A 22,454-nucleotide genomic window follows, 5' to 3' on the forward strand; every position below is an offset into this window, starting at 1 on the left:
CAGTGGCCATTTTATTAGGTACCAGAAGTACCTAATAAAGTGGCTACTGAGTGTATATTAAAAAAATAAATGTAGTTAGACTTTTACAATCTTTTTCAAACACAATGGAGTTTAAATTTGACAACAGTCTTAACCTAAATCTTCCAGTTTCTCGGCTTGATATTTCCGACTCTTCTAAATGACTAGGGAGACAAGATGGAGAGTTCACATGGTCCCCACAATTGAGTCGGAGTTCGGCACTTTAAAATGCAAGTGCTACGTGCAAGGGAGAATTGGACAAACAGGCGAAGATTCAGGAGAGCTACTGAGAGCAAATAAAATGTGCTTCTTTACCCCAAGACAGGTAACAAGGTGAAGGAGTTGGGAAAATTTAGAAAGGGTAAACATTGACAGTCACCCAAGAAAAAGCATGGAATAGTGAAATTTTATCTCACCCCTGCGCTTTCTTTGAAGATTTAATACCATGCAGAATATATGTACGAGGGGTGATTGATAAGTTCATGGCCTAAGGTAGAAGGAGTCAATTTTAGAAAACCTAGCACATTTATTTTTCAACATAGTCCCCTCCTACATTTACACACTTAGTCCAGCGGTCATGGAGCATACGGATCTTGGACCTCCAGAAAGTGTCCACAGCAGGGGTGATTGATAACTTTGTGGCCTAAGGTAGAAGGAGATGAGTTATACAGCTCTCGTTACACGCACATGCAGTTCAACTCTATAAGTGATTATGCAGAAAGTTTGAAGTTAATAGCTCACCTCCATCTACCTCAGGCCACGAACTTATCAGTCAGCCCTGATGAGTTATTAACTTCAAACTTTCTGCATAATCACTCAAAGAGTTGAACTGCATGTGCATGTAATGAGAGCTGTATAACTTATCTTCTTCTACCTTAGGCCATGAAGTTATCAATCACCCCTTGTAACTGTTCATTAGATTATCAGCTTTTTGTGCAAGGGCAGAAATCAGAGACCTTGTCTATGTACCAGGCAGGAGAGTACCAGACACGAGGCAAACATTTTCAAGTTTATTGGGTTAAATGAAAATACAAAAAAAGTTGATCTATGAGTTAATGTAGAAGCGCATATTACAGTTGTTAATTTAAATTTTATAAATCCACTAACTTGACTTTTTTGTATATTTCTAGCTACATAACTTGCCAATGGATTTTTATGTAACTTGCACATGCTCACAACCAGTCCAAACAGTTCCTGTTATAAAACATCTACCATGCATAAATTGAAGACTCAGCTAGGTACTTAAAGTAAGATCAAAGAGTATACCTAATATTGCGATACTACAAATGATTTTCAATCACAAATTGAAAGAAGTGAGCTTAACCACAAGATCAGGCTGCTTATGATCTCTGTAAAGACTGCCACTAAGAGCAGTGTTCTGCAGGCTCTTAAACCCTGCAACTTCATACAAATTGAACATGCACTTAGATTGCTTTGAAGATGTGATGATGTTTACTGAATATCCAGGGGATGAATTGATGATGATCCCTACAACCAAACTTCTCCTTTGCAGAGATGACCCTCCTACTTCCCCAGTTCTCAACCCTGCATAAGCAATCCCTATCTCATCAAAAATTCTCTGTACTCTTTCTTATTTACATATTTTCTGTAGGCAAGTGACCAAAACTGTACACAATGCTCCAAATTAGCCCTCACCAATGTCTTATACAACTTCAACATCACATCTCCTGTACTCAATACCTTGAGTTTTTGAAGGCCAATGTGCCAGAGGTTTTCTTTACGACCATATCTACCTGTGACGCCACTTTCAATGAATTATGGGCCTGTGTTCCCAGATCCCATTGTTCTACAGCACTCCTCAGTGCCCTGCTGTTCACTGCCTATGACCTACCCTGGTTGGTCTTACCGAAGTGCAACATTTTGCATTTGTCTGCATTAAATTCCATCTGCCATTTTTCCAGATCCCATTGCAAGCTCTGATAGTCTTTCTCTTTGTCTACTACACATCCAATCTTGGTGTCATCTGCAAATTTGCTCATCCAATTAACCACATTATCATCCAGATCATTGATATAGATGGCAAACAACAACAGACCCAGCACTGATCCCAGTGGCACTCCAGTAGTTACAGGCCTCCGGTCAGAGAGGCACCCTTCCACTACAACCATCTACAATGGGGTGTTTGAGAGGCTATTATATATTTGGGTTTATAATAATGTGTTTAGGTGTGAAACTCTAGCTGTTGCAAGTAATGGAATAGGACCACCTTTTCCCATTAATTTCATTTTTTAATGTTACAACTACCTCTTGGCAGTTATCTCTTACCTGCTAACTCATTCCTAAATTTCTGAGTTTGTGTTCCATCCTTTGTGCTAGAGGTCACTGATGAATCTTGGAAACAAATGAATAGTGGGGATACGTGTTGGTTCATGTTGAAATCTGCAGTTTTGCAGAGTTCTGAAGGCTATTAGGACATCAAGTAACTATATATGCTGGAAATCTAAAATGAAAACAAAATGCTAGAAAGACTTAGTAGATCAGGTAGCATCTGTGGAGTGAGAAACAGTTGTTGGCTCAGGTCAATGGCCTTTCATCAGAAATGTCACAGTTATGATGAAGGTCATTGACCTAAAATATTATCCACTTCTCTTTCCACAGATCCAACCAGACTCCAACTTTTTTGTTTTAAGGCATATTAATCATGTTATTTGAGGTGAAACTTATCAGTTAATTGACACAAGGATATAATCAGACTATATATCAGATGGTCTCAGTGGTAATTCCTCTCTCAAAATGGGTTCTGAATCTAGGTGAACTAAATTATCATAGATGTTGCCTAATATTGTGGGAGGGGATGAATGATATATTGGGATTTTTAGGAAGGCATTGATATGTTTCTCAGTCAAGTTAGTTGTGGTACTGGAGTTTTTCTAGATTTTCACTGGATCGCTGAGTATATAAAGAGGAGGAACAGAACTTCCTGACTTCCTGTTTACGGCACAAGGGCCAGGCCACAGTTGCATGCAATTGGCATGCTCAGTGGCTGCAATATAGCTGTCCCCCGTCCCACAACCCCCAAGCTGAAAGAGTTTTCACTATAGTTTTCCTTGAGTAATTTTAATGAAGTGAACATTCAGAACATCGAGTAGCCAACTTCTTTATTTAACTAAATACCAGCTTAATTGTAAAGTGTTTTCATCATACCTGGGGCTGATGTTGCTTATTACACATGGTTTGATTTAAGTATTTGCTTTAATACCCAGAGCAAATGCAGATTAATAGATCTATGTAAATTGGCGTCTTGCAGAATAGAGATGTGGGAGCTGGTGAAAAGAAAGCTGATTCGCCAACAGCAGGAAATGCGTGCTTGTTGTCTGGATTGGGGAGCATGCCTTATGAGAATAGGTTGAGTGTACTCGGCCTTTTCTTCTTGGAGCGACGGAGGATGAGAGGTGACCTGATAGAGGTGTACAAGATAATGAGAGGCATTGATCATGTGGATAGTCAGATGCTTTTTCCCAGGGCTGAAATGGCTAGCACGAGAGGGCATAATTTTAAGGTGCTTGGAAGCAGGTACAGAGGAGATGTCAGGGGTAAGTTTTTTTTTTACACAGAGAGTGGTGAGTGCGTGGAATGGGGTGCTGGCGACGGTGGTGGAGGCAGAAACAATACGGTCTTTTAAGAGACTCCTGGATGGATACATGGAGCTTAGAAAAATAGAGGGTTGTGGGTAAGCCTAGGTAGTTCTAAGGTAAGGACATGTTCGGCACAGCTTTGTGGACCGAAGGGCCTGTATTGTGCTGTAGGTTTTCTATGTTTCTATTAGTCTGTGGATTATGGAAAAAGTAGAATTATCCGGACAATAGAGGACTAGAACAAAGGTGATGCAATGGTTGAAAGCAGAGGCTTTTATATGGAGCCTTTAAATGGAGTTGGGAGAAGCTTATTAAATGTTGGATTAGTTTGAGGGGGTGGTGAGCAGGGTCTAATGTACAGAACACGGGCTGAGGGTTGGAGGTCACAGGGAGCTACCGAACATTGGCTATCTCACATTAAGCAACTCAACTTCAGCTTCAGCTCCAAGAATTAAATAATCTGCTCACTGTACAAACTAATTGTTGCACTCAGTTCTGTATTTGCCTTTACTGACATGGCATAGAATGTCTTTAATCCAAATATTTGCAGAGTTGAAGTTGTATCTGCTCAATTAGCGGGTTCTCCCTTTGCACTGTGTCATTTATAGCATACAGGTTACATCTAAAAGTCAATATAAATGTGACCTGCTGCTTAACTGTCATGTGCTGCAGCTATATTTAAAAATGATACAACCAGAGGATCTCCAGTGGTATCAATTAATGAGTCAAAGGAATAAGTCAGATAAGAATTGTGAAGATATTAAAGTAAACAGTTGGAATTTTAAATAAAGATGCCAAAGAAACACCTTCTGGAATATGTTGGATAATATGCAAAAATCTATTACAGAATTTAATCCAAACTACTGTGACAGCCAACCAAACCAGAAATCCACTTTGAAGTTGTAACAGGGAAAGGGTTAAATGAAAGAAAATAGGCCTAGTGTACAATAGTTTAGCAGAGACTTTTTCCCTTGGGAAGGGAGTCATAAACAAAACAGGTGGAGAATGGATAGCTTTCCTACAAATGCATGTGACTGGGGCTAAATACAACGAATTTAATAGTACTCATAATTTGTGAATTAATTATTGTACTATGTTATACAATTGCAGGAAACAGCCTGTTTTGATGCAGGCAGTACATTTCCATTGGTTAGTGGTATCTAATAGAGATTGTTATTTGGTCTGTTATGCAAGTGTGGGACAAAATTTTGACTTAGGACTGCAGCTCATTTGCTTTTTTATCATTTTAACAGAGTTGTTATTTGACAAGAAAAGCTTCTAACTGCAAGCCTCAAAGCATCTCTGTCAGTATGTTTCTTTGCAAAAGGACAGCTGTGCTTCAAGTGAATGTGAAGCCATGTCCAGTGGCCAATGCGATTTTCTGTGAATGTTGTACTGAGGGTACCTGCTCATGCCCTGATCAAAGTGTTGATAAATGGCATTAATAGAAGCGTTGCAACCCAAAACGTAAACTGTTCATTCACCTCCATAGATGCTGCCTGACCTGCTGATTTCCTCCAGCACTTTGTTTGTTCCTTTAGATCAGTACTTGATGGTCTGCATGCCACAATGCGTTCAAGAGCCTGTTTCTGTGCTGCATGACTTAATGACTCTATTGAAGTTCAAAGTACATTTATTACCAAAGTACGTAAACATTATGCAACCTTGAGATTCGTCTCCTTACAGGCAGCCACAAAGCAAAGAAACCCCAAAAGACCCAAGAAAAAAAAGACTGTCAAATACCCAATGCGCAGAGAGAAAACTTGCAACCTATAAAAGTAAGCAAATAGCATTCAGAACTGAAGTTTTATGAAAGGCATAAAGCCAGGCATCATTGCAGCCAGAGCAGGCCACTGCCTCAGTTCAGTGAAGAGCTCAGTAAATGTCACAGAGCAGTCCCATCCCTCACCTCCCATCCCAACATCCTGACCTTTTCCATCTGGCCCGGCGCTTAAGTTGTCCAAACATTGGGTCCTTCCTCACTCTCAGTCAGCTCTGGGCCCTGGACCCCGCTGCCACAATCCAGCCTGTACACAACCCTTTCCAATTCGGCCCAGCACTTAAATCGATCAGACATCGGGACTTCTCTCGCTTCCACCTCCACTTGCCATTCATCGCTTTCACCACTGCTCACCTAGCCTTGGCTCTGCATGCCTCACCATTGTTAATGGTGATTATTATTAATAAGGTGTTTAGTAGTTTGCTTTGTTTTGTATTTTACTGCTGATAAGTATTTACTGGGCATCACTAGCGCCATCTTAAACCTATTAAAGGATAGAAGTACAATTCCCAAGCCGGCACTAATTTAGCAGAAACGATTTGTTGACCCTCTTAAAATCAAAACCATACTAAACTGAGTCAAGTTTGCTCCAAACTCATTCTGTATCCAATCTCTACAATTCAAGACAATTTTATCCCAGCGGTGTGAGCAGAACTCAGCCTTTCATCTTCCAGCTACAGAACGTTCTAATACTTTCTGCCAAATTGCAACACGGATCTCATGTTTCACAAGGCAGGGCTCCTGTTAACTACACCTTTCCACCTCTCTGCCATATAGCATTGCCACAAGGGACAATTAGTCATGGACTGAATGAGAGATTATTCAGGGGCTATTATTACTTATTCCATTCCTCTGACTTCTGTTTTAAAGTGGCTTCAAGTAATTTATTTTTAAGAAATCAATAAGGATACTCTTTAACTTTATCATATTTCAATAGGCATCTTTGTAATGGTCCATATATCAAGGCTTTTGAATTTGTGGTATACATGAAATAACTTTAAAGGAAAATAATTTTTTCCCTATTTGATGAATTTCCATACAGCCCCCTGACAGCTATAAACCAGAGGCAATTAGAGAATTAAAACTACCATTTAGTATTAATATAACATATTGTACATACTGTGGATTACATGTTGCAAAAATATTACAGGGACTGATGTATCATATTAGGTTGTGTTAACAAATCTTCATTTAGTCTCTGCTTTTGTTTTACACTTTGTTGCACAGGAAAAAATATTAAAAATGGTAGCATGTATTGTACTGGGACACCATTACATATCACAGTAATTAAAAAACATTAGCCATTATTGCCTGACTACTTTCTTCCCTAATGTCCTCCCTTAAAGTCTGAATATTAAGAGTTCCAATTAAATCTACTGGTCCATTCACCACTTGTAAACATGCCATTGCACTAAAGCCACAACTAAAATGCTGATTTTTAAATTAAAAAAACTCCACATTATTATAATTAATCTACAAGATCCTCTCAAACCCAATCCACAAAACAAGCAAAGATAAGTTTCATCCCTCATGACCAGAAGTATTTTTTTTTTCTGTACCATTTTGATTGAACTAATAATATATTTAAATCTGAACTTGCCTGTAGCAGAGGACAGTCCAATTCCTATGACTTATTAACCGCACCCTGATCTCCCTGATAACCACAGGTCCCAGGGTTATATATACCCTACACAGACAAATAAGGCAAATAAGACCTTCAACCAAACCACTGACAGTCCCTCACCATTTCTGCTGGATCTTCCTAGGTTTCCTTTGAAGAAAACCGAATGGAGTGTTAACGATACCTGCTATTCCCACTGGAATGCAGCTGCTTGATCCTGAACATTCTATTCTCAGATGAGTGATTCTCAATGTTGTTCAATTCCAGCCAACCCTACCACTAGTGACCGAGTCACCAGCATCTATCTACTTTTTAACTAATAGTGGGATATATTTTTTTTCTGTAGTTGGGTAATTGTGCAATGAAAAAGACAGTGATCATCTTATTTCTAAACTCAACTGATGAGATTCCAAAACTAGCTCGAGAGTTTCAATGGGAGGCAAGTCTCTTCCCTATCTTCCCCTATGACTACACACTATACCTTTGGCTTAGTCATGTTCTTATTGAAGAATTAAAGAAACAGATCTATATTTCAGTACAACATAATTCATCACTATACACAAATTTATAGTGAGGGGATGGTCTGCAAAGATGAGCATATTCCACATACTACTTTTTAAATATATTCAAAACACAATAGAAAATATTACTGTATCACAGGCCATTAATAGCTAAATATCTTCCATAATAAAGTACTGGCTTATGTGAGGGAAGATAATTTTCAGTTGGAAGTGCTTCTATTAAACAAATGCTTCTCTTCTCTTCCCTCTCCTTTTAACCTACTCAGATTTACCAGTGTAGATTTCTTCCTCTGCAAGAAATGTCATTGATAACTCAGAAATAACCATTCCAGAAAGAAATTCAAACTCATTGATAAGCCAAGGTGTTAACAAAATCCAGGCTCAATCTCCGATGATATGCCAACAGGAAAGAGTAAGACTGCAGCTCTAACACAGGGTTGGGAATGCAAAGTAAAGATTTCCTACGTCAAGCAGCAGATTCTTCTGTAAGTCCGCGGTTTTATATGGCAAATGCTTCATTGGGTAGTTTGTACTGGGTGTTTTGCTACACTGTTGTAACCACATTATGTAATAACAATAAGAATTCATTGAATTATGAAAGGTGGACCTAATTTATGTAGCCCCTCAAAGCCTTTTACATATCATCTCTACACTGAAGTTCAAGAGTACACTGATACACATGTTCCAGTACTGCTGCTGACCAAAAACCAATTTGATTTTATTCACATAAAAAGTCCTTTTGTTTGACGAGCTTATTGCCTTCTTCTTTCGATTTTCACTTGACTGTGTAAGACTATGCAGAGGACAGGCAGTTCATTGGATACCAACAGAGCTGCTCTTGAAGTGAACAAAAATAATCATATATGAAATAAGGCAGACCAGACCTTCCCTAGAATTGTTGGAAGCGCACAATTGCTTGAGAATGAGATGAAGATATGAGAAAGCAAACTCAAGAGATGTCAGACCACATTGTACCCTTGATTTTCAAAACATCTACTTACAAACTGTTGTTCATGAATGTTCATCTGGATTAGGACTTCAACTGAAATTCAACTTTTTGCTAATGGATCCTTTGATGAATTATTGCACTGTTTGAACAGGAAACTTCTCCCAAATTGATGTTCAAAAATATTTTGCTTAAAAAACCTTCCTAAATTTTGCACATAACCAACTGGGATCTTAGCTTAGAAGGTAAGACCTAAATGAAATAAGTAAATTTTACTTTACTATCATTACTTTCAAAGTGAATACATATGATAATCAGCAGCATACCCTAAGAAGTGGATTTCAAATCATACCAGGACTACACATAAAATGTTTAGGTACAACATCAAACATGGACTAAGAATGACAAAATCTGGAAGTCTGCTGTTTTCCAAGATCTGCAGCAAACAACTTTACTAAAATGAGCTCAAATGCAACCATGAAGCAAACTGAACAGTCAAAATGTATTTTTCATCCAGGCACTAAGGATGGTACACATAAAATATAAAAAAGGTGCAAATCAAGAATGGAAAAACCAGCATGCTTTCTGCATCCTTTCCTTATCGCACCCAAAGTCAAGAACAGCAGCAAACACACTTATCAGGAACAATTTTGTATCAAAGTTGAACAACACACATTCATTTGTCACATTTTGTTCTTTCCCCTACCTAGCCTCTTGCCCACAATTTAGAACCTGCTTCAATAGAAGTTGGTCGCTTTTGTCAGGCTGCTATGTGCACGATCCCATAAAGGTTTGTCCTGTGCCAAGATAGACAGCAACATCCTTGAGTCTTTAAGAGTTGTAAATATTTTGCTGCTAGGAGTAGGAGTCACAACGTAAAGGTAAGGTCATTCACAGAAGACGCTATCCTTGGACATTGCTCACTTGAGGATTATGTGGTAACTGTCACAACCCTCGGCTGTTGGAAAGAAATGGAAAAAGCAAAGACAAGTTACATAATCTATCAGTTTCGCAAAAACTTTTAGTTCATAGTGCTTGCTGATAACTAAGTACATTAGGTATTCACATTAGTAGTTTTCAAATGCAAGAGGGTTTTGATTGCTACCATCCTTTCAAGCAAGGATTGAATTTAAAGATGAATGAGCAAGGAATAATGCTCTCATGCACATTCTCGAAAATATGAGAGGTTAAGTTCAGATCTAGCTGCTTATTGATAACATCCAAGTCGATTCACCCTCGAGTGAATACTTTAAATAACCTGTGCAAAATTATTTAGAGTTGTACTGCTCATGATCCTTTCATTTGATAGATAAATTTTCCTCAACTTCGCTCTGTACATTTACTCCACTATCTTACATCTGAGGTTTCTATTCAGTAACCTCACTGCCAAGGGGTGAGCTCTGTCATAACTTAATAGATTTCAATGAAGTTTTTATTTTTAATATGAAGGTTTTAGTTATCTTAATCCACGGCCTATCTTTATTTTCCTTCCAAGGGATTAAAAGCTCTATCAATCTGCAGTTTTAAAGTTCCTAATTTAACAAAGGGTTCTTTATCTAGATTGACTGCTCCATTTCCTTGACAATATTAATATTCTTGTACATCATATGCAATCAAGGCAAGTCACTTCAGAAAAAGGGAATCTTTGTAGGTAGGTTTCAGAGTGAGCACTGCCCTTCACTGCTGACAGCAAAATCTGCACTTTTCTTATTGAACAAATTATACAGGTAGTTATCATTTTGTATCTGAATTCTCAGAAACCCAAATACAGAGTCTAGAATTATTTTCTTATTCAAGAGCCTATAAGCAGAACTGCAAATGGATAGAAATCACAAAGTTCTTCCAGTAGCTCAAACAATATAGCCAGTTAGAACAGAATTCAACTTCCAATATTTTTCCTGTCTGCAATGGTGGGAATTAATTGTTGATCACTGATTTTTAGTGACTGGGAAAACTCTGTCATCATGTACACTAATATCTTTAAACTGGGAATAAAACACCTGAAATTATATATTCAGCTGAAGCTTGGAATGTGGAACAATTTCAACTTGAAAAGATGGAATTTCAGTACTGGAACAGTTACCTTTTAAGGTATCGAGTATAAAACATGATTCATCCTGGAAGTTTTGGATCATCTGGAAAAACAAAACACAATAAATAACACATGCCCCAAAAGGCCAAAATCAAAATGATCAATGAACCACCCACCAGATTCAAAGAATGCAGAGGACCTGATGAACTGTACCCTCCTGAGTTATATGTAGCCTAGTGATGTAAATAGCCACAAGCTGAGCATGAACATGATCTCTAATTGGTCTTATAAATTCCTCAAATCAATGCTATTGCCAACTAATTTCAATCTTAAACTAAGCATTGATCCTTTCAAAAAGCCTTGCAAATGTTTGTTTTTAGAGAATGCTCATCACTTAATGATGAAAGACAAAAGACAACACCACACAGAGGGATAATTTATTTCACATCCTCCACATGCTTTGGGATCACACAAAAGTTGCTTAAGAGGATGTGTGGAGGAAGCAAGAACATTTCTACAAGGCAGCCATAAAATCAATAGTCAGTATCAATCTGCCTGCCATATGTGGTTCAGTTAAATCAAGAGAAAACATTTAGAGAAGGTCCCAGAAGTAGCAAGAGATGGGATGACCCTCAACAGACCTCTTTCCTGCTAAACACATCAGTAATCCAGAATCTTTTCTACTATCCACTTGGTCATTTGCTCAGGAATCAGTCAGCTTTTGACATCGAAGTAGACGACAGGTCAAGCTTTCATAATTTCTTTTGTGCATGCATGTTCTGCAAATTGTAGCATGGCAGGAATTCCATTCTACCATAAATTTCTGGCAATAAACCAGTAGATGTTGATCAAAAGATGTGCCAGAAGCTTTTAAGAATAAGATGGGTGCAGTTACAAGTGCATGAAAACAACTCCAGAGGTGCAGGTACATAATGGCTGAAGTCTTTGTTATAGAGAGAAGCCAAGGAACAAAACATATGAAATCCTACAACATGAGCTACAATGAGTTTTGTTTATGTAGAGCAAAATGAAGCTAGGCCACTGGATGTTTCGGGTCAATGGCCTTCCATCAGAACTGGAAGGGGGTAAAAAGAAACCTGCTTCTTGGAGGGAAAGGATGTAGAGAAGAGAGAAATTTGATGTAACAGAGAAGAGACCAAGGTTGTCCAGATGACAAACACTGTCAATGCTGTCTGAGAGGAGGGTGATTAATGCTTATTAAATCATAGCTGATCTGTTTGGAGGTATAGACAGAGAGAGATGAAAGAGGGCAGTATGGGGAAAAGTCTGGGACTGTGACATGTAGAACCAAACAGTTGCTGCAAATCTGAAATAAAAGAGAATACAGATTAAACTCATCAGTTCAGGTAGCTTCTGTGGTAGAAAATCTAATGTTACAGAGATACAAGTTTGCATTAGAATTGGTCAGTTTTGGGGTGGGGGGGGGGTTCCGGTGATGTGATCGTCCAAAATGGCAGCTTAAATCAACAGCTCCTCTGAAAAAACGCATAATTTGCCCCGTTAATCCATCAAATATAAAATCTTTCGAAAATATCTGAATTGATAAGGGGGGCAAGAATGGGGAAAAAGAATGGAGATAAAAAAAGCATCACTACGGCGCCTGTGGAAGAGAGAGGTGCAGCGCACAGCTCTCCTACACATGCGCGTGGCGGTGAGGCTGATGTGGGGCCTCATTCAGGCGAAGTGGCAAATATGATAAAGATTTTGGAAGAGATAAGGGAAGTCCAAAAAGATATAAAGCAGCAACTCAATGATATAAAGTCAGAGCTCGTCAATGTCAATCAGAAAATAGCGGTGGCAGAGACTCGAATTGAGAAGGTGGAAGATTGCATGCAAAACGTGGAACAGATACTAAGTAAGACGATAAAAATATTAAATCAACAGGAAAGTAAATTGCTTGACCAGGAGGGAAGATCGCAACGGAAAAATATCAGGATTTATAATGTTCCTGAAGGAATGGAAGGATTATTAATGATGGACTTTGTAGAAAAGCTGCTGCGGGAAGCGCTGGAGATTCCCCCGACTATGGAGATTGAAATCGAGAGTGCACATCGTTCGCTCGTCCCATGACCTCCTGGAGACAGAGAAAGTAAACCGCACTCAATAGTACTTAAATTCCTTCGATTCCAGAGCAAGGTGGAGATTCTACGAAGGGCCTGGGGTAAGAAGAAGGTGTTTTAGAACAGGAAGTTAATATACTTCGATCATTATTAACCCCCCCTCCCCCCCCCCGGTGGTCCTACAGAAACGGAAGGAATATTCCGAAGCAAAAAGAATATTAAAGCAAGAAAAGGTTAAATTCCAAGCCCCGTACCCTGCTAAACTGAGGGTATTTTACCAAGAAGGGATACGACTATATCAGACGGTGGAAGAGGCGACTACAGACATGAACAACAGAGGACTGTCCATTAGCGTGGTCAAACCAGGGGAAAGTCTGGCTGAGCAGTTATCCTGACCTGCTTGGGAAATAGTAAGAGAGCTGAGAAAGCAGGGGATGGGAACAGGACGAGAGAAGGATATTAGGAAGAGACTGTGAGTTCTCCGAGGACAGCCCTCACCTCCTCCAGAAGAGCCATAAGGTTTGGCTAACTTTAAAAGTGCTGATAAACTAAACAGAAGCAAAAATAGACGGTGATATACCTATATCGAGATATAATGTGGATTTTATATTACTCAATTTTTAAAAATTCATTCATTCATTCCTTTTTCCCCACCTAAATGAGAATATATACATGGGAGGAATACACAGGGAAATAATTTCTGTGTAATGGACATAGATTTTTTTTACTTACTTTTATAGGTACTGCAGTGGGGGCCCTCAACCCACAGGTAGGAGGGGCTATCCCCCATGGCTAGACTTGTTTTCTAGCTCAACCCAGGATCATCTAGAGACCCCAGCCTTGGAATCACACCTTCGTTACCTTTTTTTTATTATGTTTCTTGGCTCTTATTTGTTCAGAGAGTAGATCGATTAAGTTATATTCTGCAAATTTCAATGATATACTAACAGATAAATACACATGGCTAAGGACAAAGTAAAATTCATTTCTTTTAATGTCAATGGGCTGTTGAATCCAGTCGAGCACAGTAAAATTCTATCAAAAATGAAAAAAGAACAAGCCTATGTAGCATATTTACAGGAAACTCACTGTGATAATGAGCATGGAAAATTAAAGAGAATGGGCTTCACTAATTTGCTTTTCTCCTCATATAAATCAGGACATAGAAGAGGAGCTGCTATTCTCATCTCAAGCAAGCTAAATCTTGAAAAAGTATTTGAAATGGGAGATAAGGAGGCCATATATATTCTGGTAAGGGGGAATATAGATGGAAATCCAGTTACTTTATTGAATACATACGCACCCCCAAGAAGTGATATTAGTTTCTTCCAGAAAATTACTAATATTATGGTAACGGAAACAGAAGGTCTCTTGATATGCGGGAGAGACTTAAATTTACAATTATAACCAAAGCTAGACTCTTCCAATAGAAAAACTTATGAAACCAAGTCCTTACAGAAGAAAGTTAACACTCTTTTTAAGGAGGTTAGTATACTTGATATATGGAGGGACCTTTTCACCGACAGAAGGGATTACACTCATTATTCTGCCCCCCATTCCATATATACAAGAATAGACTATTTCATAACATTTGGAAAAGATAGAGACAATATAATCACCTGTGGAATTGGGACAATAGATGTAAGTGACCATGCACCTATATATTTATCTATTGATTTTGACCTACAACCAAAGAATACTATTTGGAAACTAAATGCAAATGATCCCTATTTTAAGGAACCAATTAAACAAGAAATTGGTCTTTACTTAGAATTCAATGATAATGGAGAGGTTTTACCTCCCATTCTGTGGGATACTCTGAAGGCTGTCTTAAGAGGGAATATTATAGCGATATCTTCATATAAGAAAAAAAAATAAGAGGAATTACAAAATAAGCTGAAGGAACTAGAAAAAAACACAAATTGAGTTTGGCACAGGATACACTAGAGGAAACTAAAAAATTAGGAATGAACTTAATAGTTTGGCTACACAGAAATTAGAAAAAAATTAATGTTTCTGAAACAGAGACACTATGAAAGTGGATCTAAATCTATGAAAATTCTGGCGTGGAAACTGAAAAAAAAAGATAGCAGAAAATACAATTCATAGAATTAGGGATCCAAGAACAAAAGTGATACAAAATAAGTTAAATTCATGAAGCTTTTGAAATGTTTTACAAAACTCTACATTCCAAAGTTCCAGGGGGAAACTTAACTCAAACTGACACCTTCCTGAATTCTTTAGAGTTACCCACTTTAAGCACAGAACAAAATAGAAAGGCGACTGCTGATAAAACTGAAGCTGAACTAAAAACTGCAATTAGCAGGCTTAAATTAAGCAAGTCACCAGGATCAGATGGATATACGGCAGAGTGGTATAGAGAGTTTAGAAGTGAGTTAATCCCTGTTTTACTCCCCACACTGAACTGGGCCCTGAGAAAGGCGCAAATGCGAAGGAGGCGATAATCTCAGCTTGACCAAAAGAAGGCAAGGATAAAATGGAATGTGGGTGATTTAGACCAATATATGTTTTTAATGTGGATTATAGAATATTTACCTCCATCATGGCTGAATGATTAGAAGAGTTTCTACCCACACTGATACACAATGATCAGACAGGTTTCATACAACAACGCCAAACACAAGACAATATATGAAGGACACTTCACATTATGGATCATATAAAAAAAGGAAATTGAAGCAATAGTGATAAACGTGGATGCTGAAGAGGCATTTGATTTGGATAACTGGAATTTTCTTTATAGAGTTTTACATAGATTTGGTCTACATGACACAATATTAAAACTATACAGGCACTATATGACAATCCTACTGCCAGGATTAAAATCAATGGATCACGAGACAGGGTTATGCATGGTCACCACTACTCTTCGCATTATATCTGGAACCATTAGCTCAATACATCAGACAAAATGAAGATATCAGGGGAATTATTATTAAAGGGACAGAGCATAAATTAGCCTGTTACGCGGATGACATTTTGATCTATCTAGGGCAACCAACAGATTCTTTACCTAAATTGATGCAATCCTTTGAACAATATGGCTAATTATCAGGATACAAGATCAACATAGATAAAACCCAACTACTTTCATATAACTATAGCCCACCAAGAGAAATTGAAAGTAGATATCCTTGGGCATGGCAAACAAAGTCCGTCAAATATTTGGGTATCATTATGCCAAAAGATTTGGCAAAATTATCAGAATGCAATTATCAGCCTATATATATATGTATATATATATACACACAAATATATAAATTAAGGAAGATATAACAAGGTGGAACCTAATTCCTTTTCTTGGTCTCAGTTCAAGGATTGAATCTATTAAAATGAATATATTGCCCAGACTACTATCTACATAGTACTAAAACTCTCACGCTCTGTCTGTCTGTGACCTCCAATTAGCGCAAACGGTGCCGCGGCACATTTTTTTGGCTAAATCGAATTAAAATGCGCTAACTTACAGAACGTAGGCAAAGTTCCGGGTTATATATTCATATAAAATTGCTCATTCGCCAAAAATCAATAGGCTGGTTTTCACCCGAGAGCCAATCGTCCATCATGGAAATCAGGACACGACAGCCCGACGCACGCGCACGGCTAGCCTCAGCAGTGACACCTACCGGAGCAAAAGGGCAGGGCAGCTCTATTTCGGGGGCACAAAAGATGCTGGAGTCAAAGCAACACTCACAACACGCTGGAGGAACTCAGCAGGTCGGGCAGCATCCGTGGAAACGAACAGTCGACGTTTCGGACCAGAACCCTACATCAGAACTGAAGAGGGAAGGGGCAGAGGCCCTATAAAGAAGGTAGGGAGAGGGTGGGAAGGAGAAGGCTGGTAGGTTCCGGGTGAAAAACCAGTAAGGGGAAAGATAAAGGGGTGGGGAGGGGAAGCAGGGAGGTGATAGGCAGGAAAGGTGAAGGAGGAATAGGGGAAAACACAATGGGTAGTAGAAGGAGGTGGAACCATGAGGGAGGTGATAGGCAGAATGTGAGCCCTCGAAATCCCTCCCAGCTGGGGGAGGGGGCAGAGTGAAACTGGGTTGGGGGAAGGGCGGGGGAGGGATTTCGAGGGCTCACATTCTGCTAATCACCATCAGCATGTGCAGGATTGGGACAGATCTAATTGCCACCCATCAATAAGAGATAATTAAATCTTATTGTAATGACGTACTTCGAGACACCCATAAAACCCTTTGCTGCAGTCAAAGGACAGCGGTGACTATATCACGTCCATCTAGGAGAGCGCCAACCACATCATCAAGATGAATCAGCATCCTTTGGTGTTACTGCTTCATATCTTCTATCCAGCATTGGGATAAAAAAAAATGGTCAGTCTAATTATGCCGCATGGAAAGGGAAGGGGGACATTATGGTCAAGGGATGACGCCAAACATCGTCGGGAAGCGGCAAGGAGAGAGAAAGAACAAGAATTAGATGAGGCCAGGGCTGCATGACTCCAGGATCAAAGAGTCAGGACAAAAAAAGGTGAGAGAAGAAGACACAGAGGAGGAGAGGCATGCACGTCTCCAGGATCAGAGACAAACAACAAACAGCACAAGAGCTGAAGAGACGAGGGATGAAAAGGCTGCATGTCTCCAGAATGACAACGAGAGACACAAGGGTGGCAGATAAACCAGAAATGATGCCATCAAAAGCATCCTTCATTAAATGAGCAGCTATATTTGCTTTGCTACGCGCCATTCTTCTTTAATAAACTGAGGTTTTCTACTCCACTTTCCAAAGCAAAGCGATACCAATAGCATTCAGGAAAATTTAATGTTGATTCTGGTCATATCAGACTGCACTACCCTTCTTTCAGAGGGTGCCCCAACGGGTCACCCCGTTGTTTAGTATCTCTTTCAGACCCTACCAAAAGAGATTAACCAAAATCAATTCAATGAATGGAACAAAATGCTATCAAGATATATATGGCAAGGTAAAAGGCCTAGGGTTTGTCTCAAAACTTTGCAATTAGCCAAGGAAAAGGGGGGATGGGGCCTACCTTCTCTTAGAGATTATTATTTTGCAGCACAGTTGAGAGCCGTGATATGCTGGTGCAACCCATCATATGACACTCAATGGAAGAACATTAAGGAGAGGATACTTTCCATCCCCATACAGGCAATTTTGGCTGATAACAACCTACAAAGTTACATAAATAATATTGACAACCCGTGGGTGGAATGGACTCTTAAAATATGGAAAACTATTATAAAAGAATATGAACTGGAGAGAGACATTGCAATTCTTAAATGGTGTGCATATGACTCAGATTTTACGCCGAATAAACTGGATGCTAGATTTAAGGACTGGACAGCTAAAGGAATAACAGCTATTTGCAATATAATGAAAGGAGGAACACTGTTCAGTTTTGAAATGCTCAAAGAGAAACACTTATTAGAAAAACAAGACTTTTACCAGGATTTACAGATGCGACAGTATGTTAATAGGACGGTTAAAAATGTAACCAAGGCAAGTACATGTCTGATAGAGCTGTTTAGAAAAGCATATAATTCAGACAACAGTAGTAAAATAACTTGAAGCGAGTATAAGGAATTGTCAAATCTTAAAACACATTCGACTTCATACATTAAAACAAAATGGGAGAAGGAAGGAGGGATAATAATTTCTGAGGAAGACTGGACAATCAGTGGAAGCGTACCGGTTCACAGAGATAGAGGGAGTTCGGGTGGAAAAACTTTATAAGATATTTTATTACACCCTCTCAGAAATCCCATTATGATAGTAACTCCGCTGTTTGCTGGAGAAATTGTGGAAATCAAAATGCAAACCAGTATCATATTTTCTGGAAATGCCCCGTTATCAAAGACTGTTGGAGTGGGATACATAATGCCCTACAAGACACCTTTAAATGTGAAATACCCTTAGAGAGTAAGAACATATATTTTGGGTATATACCTCAAGAATGGTTGAAAAGAGATAAATATTTAATGAATGTACTGCTGGTGGCTGGTAAAAAAAACTCTTACCATGAAATGGTTATCACAGGAGAGCCCAACTTTAAATGTATGGATGGAAATTACAATGGACATTTACAAAATGGAGAAGATAACAGCATCTGTTAATCATAAGTTGGAACAATTTTATTCATACTGGAAAAAATGGTTTAACTACATAACACCTCATAGGCCTGATTTTATTCTCACAAGTCAATGAATATGTTGTAAAAAAAAGATCACTCCCTACTCTGTACATAGTTTTTTTTCTTTCAATTGTTCTTTCTTTCCTCTCCTTTCTAAGTGTCTACCTCAGATAAATATTATATGGAGATTTGTGACAAATATGATTATATGATATATATGTACAGTATCTGAAATACATCTTATGGAAATATTTGTTTGATGATGAAATTCAATAAAAAATAAATTACAAAAAAAATGAATTGGTCAGTTTTGACACATACAGGAAAGGTTGGTTATCTGAAATTGAACTCATTATTGACACCACAGGGCTGCTGCGTGCCCAGGGGGAAGATGAGGTGCTGCTCAAGCCCACACTGGGGTTCTTTGGAAAGTGCAGGAGATGTCAGGTCATCCCTGTTCACTGAACAGTGCTCTGCAAAGCAGTCATAGACATGTGTGGTTTCTCCAATGTGGCAAAGACACCGCTGTGAGCATCAAATGCATTACACTAAACTGGAAGTTCAAGTATATCACTGCTTCACCTGGAAAGACTATTTGTGTCCCTGGATGGTGAGAAGTAGTAAAAGGACAGGTGTCACATCGCCACCAGTGGCACACATGAGAGTACCACAAACAGGAGAGTGTGTTATGGATGGTAGATCAAACCACCAAACCTCGGAGTGCTGCAATGGAGGAGAGGGGTAGTGCCCTCCTGTGGACTGTGTCAACAACATTTGTGTTACCTGGACAACCATGTCCCCGCCATATCACAAATGTCCCCTTTGTTCTCTGTAACCAAATGCCCATCACTGCAACTAAAGTCATACCTATTTCTTTCAGGTTGCCTTCTGTTAGTTTTTTATAGCTTCCCAATCCTCTACCTTCCTGCTATTTTTTGCTATATTATATGCCCTCTTTTTTGTTTTTATGTTGGCTTTGATCTCCCTGTCAGCCACGTTGCCTCAGCCTCCCTTTAGAATTCTTTGTTCTGCTGTCATCCCCGCTAATGTCCCCTTCCAATCAACTTTGACCAGCCGATCTTTCATGCCTCTGTAATTTCCTTTACTGTACTATAATAAGGCTTCTCCTTTTCAAACTGCAGGGTGAATTCTATCATATGATCACAGCCTCCTGAGAATTCCTTAAACTTCCCAATCTAATCTGGTTCAATACACAACACTCAATCCAGAATTGCCTTTACCCTAGTGGGCTCAAACACAAACTGCTCTAAAGTCATCTCACAGGCATTCTACAAATCCCTTCTCTTGGGATTCAGCACCAACCTGATTTTTCCCAGTCTACCTGCATATTGAAATCACCCATGACTATTGTAACATTGCCCTTTACATGCCATTTCAATCTCCCATTGTAATTTGTAGCCCACATCCTGGCTACTGTTCAGAGACCAGTATAACTCCTTATTAGGGTCTTTTTACCTTTGCACTTTCTTAACTCTATCCACAATGATTCTACATCTTCTGATCCTATGTCACCACTTTCTAAGGATTTGATTTCATTTTTTACCAATATAGCAACCCCACTCCCTCTGCTTACCTGCCTGCCCTTTCGATACAATGTGTATCCTTGGACGTTAAGCTCCCAACTCTGATCTTCTTTCAGCCATGCCTCAGTGATGCCCACAACGTCATACCTGCCAATCTCTAACTGCACTACAAGATCATCTACTTTATTCCATACACTGCGTGCATTCAAATATAACACCCTTCAGTCCTGTATTCATCACCCTTTTTGATTTTGGCCCCCTGTTACACTTCAACTTATCTCACTGACTGCAATGTTCCCCTAACATCTGCCTATCCTTCCTTAGTCTCACTACACACTGCATTTAGTTGTATATCAACTACCCCATCCTCAGTCCTATCACTGTGGTTCCCATCTCCCTGCCAAATAAGTTTAAACCCTTCCCAACAGCTCTAACAAACCTGCCCACAAAGATATTAATCCCTCTCGGGTTCAAGTGTAACCTGTCCTTTTTGTACAGGTTCTTTTGAAGACCCTGACCTGTAGTTACATGCTGACTTTGGATCTTTGTGGGAATGGGACCCGTTCTCAGGGTTTCAGGACTGCTGGTTGTTTGGCATGCCAAGGGTTCAGCCTGACAGTCTGGCTCGAATTCGAAAGCCTAAGATCTCGGAGCTTTGGAGACAGGCAGATCGAGGGTTGGTGTCATGACAAGAAACCTGTGTGTCGTCGGGGGAGTCAGGATAGCTGCTGTGAGCCTGAAGACCCTGGAGTTTTGTGATCTTCAGGCACAGAGCTCGAAAAAAAGCGACATAACGAACTTTTTAACATTGTAAACCAGTGAGTTATTTGTTTTGTCTCCCCGCTCGCTGGGAAAATGGAGACAGCTTTTTCTCCCTTATTAGGAAGACAGAGAATCTGTGGTATGTCGTATACCAGGTGTAATGCGAAGTCTTTGGGGTAACTGCAAGTCTGTGTCTTTGCTATTGCTTTGCTCACGGTCGAGTGCTCGGTGATGGTATTGATGCTTGCTTTTTTTGCCAGTGGGGAGAGGGGGGATTGTTGCTTGCTGCCGTTTCTGTGCGGGAAGGTGGGAGCTGAGGGGGACTTTGGGGCTCTTATGTTTATCTGTCGTTCATTCTTTGGGCACGCCTCTGTTTTTGTGGATGTTTGTGAAGATAAAGCACTTCAGGATGTATATTGTATACATTTCTCTGACATTAAACTGGACCTTTGAACCTTCCCCACAAGAGATCCCAATGATCCAGAAATCTGAAACCCTCCCCCCTGCACCAATTCTTCAGCCACACGTTCATTTGTCAAATCACCCTATTCTTACCTTCACTGGTGTGTGGCACAAGCAGCAATCCAGAGATTACCACTCTGGAGGTCCTGCTTTTCAGCGTTCTACCTAGCTCCCTACATTCTCTCTTCAGAACCTCCTCCCTTTTCCTAACCATGTCATTGTTCTGGCTGTTCACCCTCCCCTCTTAGTATGCTGTTGACCGGATCTGAGATGTCCCTGACCCTGGCAGCTGGGAAACAACATAACAACCAGGTGTCTCTTACACATCCACTGAATCTGCTGTCTGCTCTTCTAATTATGGAATCCCTTATCACGACTGCACTCCTTTTCTCCTCAGTTCATTTCTGAGCCACAGAGACAGACCCAGTGCCAGAGATCAGGTCGCTGCGGCTTCCCTCTGGTAGGTCGTCCCCACAACAATATCCAAAGCTCTACAGGTACTATTGAGGAGAACCGCCACAGGGGTATTCTGCACTGGTTGCCCATTCCTGTTACCACTCCTGACAGCCACCATGTTACCTGCTCCCTGCAACTTAGGGGTGACTATCTCCCTGTAGCTCCTATCTATTACCTCCCATTTTCCCATACGAACAGAAAGTCATTCAGCTGCAGCTCCAGTTCCTTGACACGGTCTCTAAGGAGTTGCAACTCTGTGTACTTCATGCAGATGTAGTTATCAGGAAGACTGGAGGTCTCACACAAGGAACATACCACTAACTCTGGACACATTCTCAGTGTACTAGCTATGTACTGTTACGTACACACAACCCTGGGGAAAGTACCGGTTACATGCACGCAACACTGTAAAAGTATCAGCAGCAATAGAACACACCTGGAGTCTGTTTTTGATGTTAAAATCCACTATCTTTATTAGTAACTACTAAATATACTAACTTAATCA

At 39.7% G+C, this 22,454-nt stretch overlaps 1 protein-coding gene across 4 annotated transcripts in view; it reads right to left on the bottom strand.

Moving 5' to 3' along the window:
• Positions 1–925: 925 nt before the first annotated feature.
• The window catches only part of tfcp2 (transcription factor CP2), a 142,998-nt gene continuing 121,469 nt past the window's right edge, over positions 926–22,454 (bottom strand). For all 4 annotated transcript variants that reach the window (XM_063037667.1, XM_063037668.1, XM_063037666.1 and 1 more), the window contains 2 exons: positions 10,566–10,617; positions 926–9,440 (listed from right to left, as the gene is read on the bottom strand). In XM_063037667.1, coding sequence (XP_062893737.1) covers positions 9,403–9,440; positions 10,566–10,617 — 90 coding nt within the window. In that variant the 3' untranslated portion in view covers positions 926–9,402. The remainder of the gene's footprint in view (positions 9,441–10,565; positions 10,618–22,454) is intronic.

Source organism: Mobula hypostoma, chromosome X1 (genome assembly GCF_963921235.1).
Source record: "Mobula hypostoma chromosome X1, sMobHyp1.1, whole genome shotgun sequence".
Lineage (NCBI taxonomy): Eukaryota > Metazoa > Chordata > Chondrichthyes > Myliobatiformes > Myliobatidae > Mobula > Mobula hypostoma.